Source organism: Nicotiana tabacum, chromosome 16 (assembly GCF_000715075.1).
Source record: "Nicotiana tabacum cultivar K326 chromosome 16, ASM71507v2, whole genome shotgun sequence".
Taxonomy (NCBI): domain Eukaryota; kingdom Viridiplantae; phylum Streptophyta; class Magnoliopsida; order Solanales; family Solanaceae; genus Nicotiana; species Nicotiana tabacum.
This window is the reverse complement of record NC_134095.1, coordinates 88,909,142-88,914,380: the sequence shown is the minus strand read 5'-3', so window position 1 is coordinate 88,914,380 and position 5,239 is coordinate 88,909,142. Positions and strand designations below refer to the sequence as shown.

General features: G+C 37.4%; 1 protein-coding gene across 1 annotated transcript; it reads right to left on the bottom strand.

Moving 5' to 3' along the window:
• Positions 1-2,021: 2,021 nt before the first annotated feature.
• LOC107796997 (uncharacterized) lies at positions 2,022-4,522 on the bottom strand. Its single transcript, XM_016619831.2, has 2 exons — positions 4,117-4,522; positions 2,022-2,344 (listed from the first exon to the last, which is right to left on the bottom strand). Exons 1-2 carry the CDS (start codon positions 4,409-4,411, stop codon positions 2,289-2,291), a joined length of 351 nt encoding a protein of 116 aa, XP_016475317.1. The 5' UTR covers positions 4,412-4,522; the 3' UTR covers positions 2,022-2,288.
• Positions 4,523-5,239: the final 717 nt, after the last annotated feature.

Here is a 5,239-nt window from a genome sequence, read left to right as displayed (position 1 = left end):
TTGTTATAGTTGTTGTTTATGTTGATGACGTAAATCTTGTTGGAACTCCAGAAGAGCTCCAAAAGGCAATTGAATATCTTAAGAAAGAATTTGAGATGAAAAATCTTGGAAAAACAAAACTTTGTCTTGGTCTGCAAATTGAACATTTAGCAGACGTGATCTTTATCCATCAATCTGCCTATACAAAAATAGTCTTAAAATGCTTTTACATGGACAAAGCGCACCCATTGAGTACACCAATGGTTATTCGATCAGTTGAAGTGAATAAGGATTTGTTCCGACCTCCAGAAGAGGACGAGGAACTCCTTGGTCCCGAAGTACCCTATCTCAGTGCAATTGGTGCACTAATGTATCTTGCTAATGCTACAAGGCCTGACATAGCATTTTCTGTTAATTTACTAGTAAGATATAGTTTTTCTCCTACACGGAGATACTGGAACAGGATTAAGCATATATTGCGATATTTAAAGGGAACTCTTGATATGGGTTTGTTTTATGCTAACAAAGATAATGCAGATCTTGTTGGTTATGCAGATGCAGGTTATTTATCTGATCCCCATCGAGCTCAATCTCAAACCGGATACGTATTTACATATGGAGGTAGTGTCATATCACGACGCTCCACAAAGCAATCTATTGTTGCTACTTCTTCAAATCACGCTGAGATAATAGCTATTCATGAAGCAAGTAGGGAATGCGTATGGTTGAGATCAATAATTCATTTTATTCGAGAAAAATGTGGTTTGGAATGTGAGAAAAGACCCACAATTTTATACGAAGACAGTGCTACATGCATAGTCCAATTGAAGGGAGGATATATAAAAGGAGATAGAACGAAACACATTTCACCAAAATTATTCTACACACACAATCTTTAAAAAAGTGGTGACATTGATGTGCAACAAATCCGTTCAAGTGATAATCCAGCAGATTTATTCACTAAATCTTTGCCAACTTCAACTTTTGAGAAGATGGTATACAAGATTGGAATGCGGAGACTCAAATATTTGAAACAAGGTTTTCATCAGGGGGAGTAAAATACGCGATGCACTATTTTTCCCTTACTAAGGTTTTTTCCCATGGGGTTTTCCTTATAAGGTTTTTAATGAGGCACATAGCAATGCATATTACTAAATATGTGTACTCTTTTTCCTTCACTAGGATTTTTTCCCACGTGGTTTTTCCTAGTAAGGTTTTAATGAGGCACATTATCTTTTAATGAACATCCAAGGGGGAGTGTTATAAATATATTATATTATGAATGCTCATTCAGTACTACGTTGTAAATAAGCTTCCTGAAGAAGCTTATCCATATGAGACTCCGCCGTAAATATGTTTATCTATTTAGTACTATATTGGAAATAAGCTTCCTGAAGAAGCTTATCACTTCGGTACCCGGTTATGAATAAACATTACCCCCAGTAGAAGATTATCCATACCAAGTATAATATGCTTATCCTTTCGGTACCCGGTTATGGATAAACATTATCCCCGATAGAAGATTATCCATACCATGTACAATGAAATTATCCTTTCAATATTCCGTTATGGATAATCATTACCCCTAGTAGAAGATTATCTATACTAGGTACAATGAGCTTATCCATTCAGTTATGGATAAACATTGCTCTCAGTAAAAAATTATCCATATCTAGTATAATAGCAGCTTACACAGCAGCTTGCAGTAGCAGCTTACACAGCAGCTTCCTTTCTTCTATAAATAGAAGAGATTACAGTTCATTATGTACATCAGTTTGAATTCGAATAATATATCAATTTCTCTCTATACTTGTCTTTACTTTACCGTCGTTATTTTATAACACCCATAAGTATATTTTTTTTCTTGCCAGAAAAAAGAATTATATGAAGAGGAATCCAGACCCTTTCTACGTTGGTACTAAGCAATTTTGCCAGAATTTTCAACTTGACGGTTAAATCGATAGCTGATCAACCATGAAACTCAATTATCAGATATTCAGGTCATGGCACAGTCCCAAGAAAAAGAAAATGGAGTAGAAAAATGAAGCATCACCAATAATACCATAAACTAAACTTGAACACCTCAGCCTCCTTACAAACTGCACGTTAGATAAGAGGGAAAAAACAGTCGTAAATCACAAAGTTCCTAGAAACAGGATGAAACAAAAACTCAGTATTACACCACATTCCCCCTTTGCGATCAGCTTTCATTATACTAACTGAAGCGTGATATTTCACAGATCTAAGCAGCTCGTTGTTATTTTGCCAGCAAGCTTGTTTCTTCATAAACAACCTATACCAATGGCTTTCTAGACAACAAATGCCGATGCAGGTGATTTTCCATCTCCTTTTTGAGCATCTCCACCTGCATGTTTGCAACAAAAAATTAATGAAAAGAAATGCAACTAGCACCATCCATTCCACAACACTTATGTGTGTGTGTGTGGGGGGGGGGGGGGGGGAGGATTCATCATCCTTCATTTTTTAATGAAATACAAGAGCTCATTGAAAAAAAAGAAGGTTAGCCCGGTGCACAAAGCATCTTGCATTCGCACAGGGTTCGGAGAAGGGCTGCACCTCAAGGGGTGTGATACAGGCAGCCCACAAGATGCTCGTTGAGCAATAAGTTATTTCCATTCAGATGATTTTAGCTATTCAAAGATCACAAGTAATAAGTATTTCGCATCTACGATAAAATTGATGAAAATTGACCCACAACTTACTCTGGATGAGGAATCCAGCCTAAATTCGTACGAAGATACTGAATTCACTCTTCCCTATTCTTGGACAGGAAATAGAGAAAGGTTTTTCATTTTAAACTCGATTTTGGTTCGCTACCAAATTCATTGATTAAAGTTAAGAACTTGTCTATAAACATATCAGTAAAAAAGTGAATTTTATTAATGAATGTCATCATTAAGTTAATACCGGGAAGTTACAAAAGATCCCGCAGATGAACTCCTATTCTAAGTAGTGAGGTTTCCAAAGTCAATCAGAGCTCTACTCCATATACACCCTCGAGATTGCACCAGACAGGTAACTGATATGCACATCTCTCATATAACTCTTAACAATAATATAAGATCCCACTCACAAATATGGCAGGAGTAGTTGTTTAGCATCAGCCAGTACAAAAGGAGCTCGAGAGGAAAAAGAAATTACTTGAAGGGGGTATATTTGAGGCAAAAAAAGGTCATGGGCCTGTTCGCCACCTTTAGGAGGGTTTTCTTCTTTAAAAGACTGGTTTCAGACCTTTGAGCCAATTCATAGCATCAGCATAGCTTTTAGGAGATAACTTTTCAAGGGCATTTAGACGGTTCTCAATGAATCTCCATATTTTGTCGGCAATGCTTGCGTATCCAGTGTTCAATGAGGACTCTAGTTAAGGACTCTAACACTATAATAAAACAATAGGGGCTACAGCGCTCGGTGAACACTTCTTTCTCCAGCTGTTGCACCCATACAGATTCAAGTAATTACATTTCTAGAAAGCAAGCAAAGCTTCATCAAGCTGAGGTTGACAAAAGACCTTAGCCTTTCTAAACTAAGAATTCTAAAGCTATTGACTTCAATTCATAAGACAAGACTATATTAGGAAACTTTCACTCTTTAAGAGAGCAGGAGTGCTGCTATATTAAATGGTAGTGCTTTCAGTAACAACCTCAAGTCAATATCTTTCTACATATCGGGTAACATCTAAGTGCTGACATAACCATTTAGATGAATATAATGACCAAATGAGTACTTGCATCAAACTATATTGAGTATAGAAATTCTAATAATCTGTTGGACACTTGGAAATGGCAAAACTAGGGCAGAAAAGAATGCAGTGGCGGAGGTAGGAGGAGGAAAGAGGTTGAATCCCCTTCATTGAAAAATTAAACTGCGTAAATAGGGCAGAAATGAATTTTTTTTAGTTATATATAAACGGTTGAATCCGCTAGAGACAAGAGAAAAATACAAGGATTTGTTTTCAAATCCCCGACGCAAAACATTCGAATATCTAAAATCCCCTTGTATAAATTCCTGGCTCCTACAACTGGAAGTGCTTACACACAATCATTACAGTAGCCATCCTAATCTCAATCCGTCTATTTTTGTTACCATGATTCATTTAAAAGAGAGAAGGCATAATACCAGAAGAAGTTGGGGCTTCTCCATAGATGGATTTAAGCTTGGAGAGGGGAAGAATTGGGTTGGGTATATCAGCTTCGGCGAAAAGCTGCTGCTTCCAATCCCACATGGTCTTCTTCATAGCTTTATTAGAATTGAGTAAAGAGTCCTTTTCTGTCTCCAGAACTTGGATGTTCCTCTGTTGCTGCACGGATCTCAGGCAGAGAAACCCAAATGCACCCAATAGCACTACGTTTAACACTTTGTTGCTGTTTACCGCCTTGTTCACTGCCTCCCCGACTTTGCTTGTCCACTCCATCGCGCCCTGACTTCGACTCTCTGTCTAGTTGCTCCAGGAACTGGTTGGTACCCAAAATTTACAGTCTAAAGGAGAATTTCAATTTAACCCCTCCTTTGAGGTTTGGGCGTGTCATGTAATATTACGCCTCTTTCTTTTTGACATCCCCTTAAAATTTACGCACTGTTATAAAATAAGACTAAAAAATTAAGGCAGCCCGTTATACTAAGCTCTTACTATGCACGACTATTTCCACGGCTCGAACCCGTAATTTTTTGGTCACATGGCAGCAACTTTACCAGTTACGCCAAGGCTCCCCTTCGCTTATAAAATAAGACTGCAAAGCAAATAAATCAAAGACAAGTATAGAGAGAATGATATATTATTCAATTTTAAACTGATGTAAATAATAAATTGAGATCTCTTTATTTATAGAAGAAATGAAGTAACTGCGAGGATTTTCAGGAAGCAACTCGTAATGACAGAGCCGGTAATTTTGAGAATTAGCGTTCCGTTTGGTGGCTTAAGGTCTCGAACAACTTTGTATTGTGTATCATGACTTGCGTGTGTGGCAGAGTTCTGTTTTCGGATGACTCGGGATTGATTTGGAAGAATAATTCTTATTTAGAAGCTTAAGTAGTAAGAGTTGACAGAGTTTGAATTTTATATAGATGACTCCAGAATGGTATTTTGATGATTCCAATAGTTTCGTATGGTGATTTTGGACTTGGGCATATGCCCGGATTTGCATTTGGATGTTTCTAGAAGGTTTCAGCACTATTTGGCGAAAGTTGGCAATTTGAAGGTTTGGAAAGTTTATAGGTTTGACCGGGAGTTGACTTCGATATT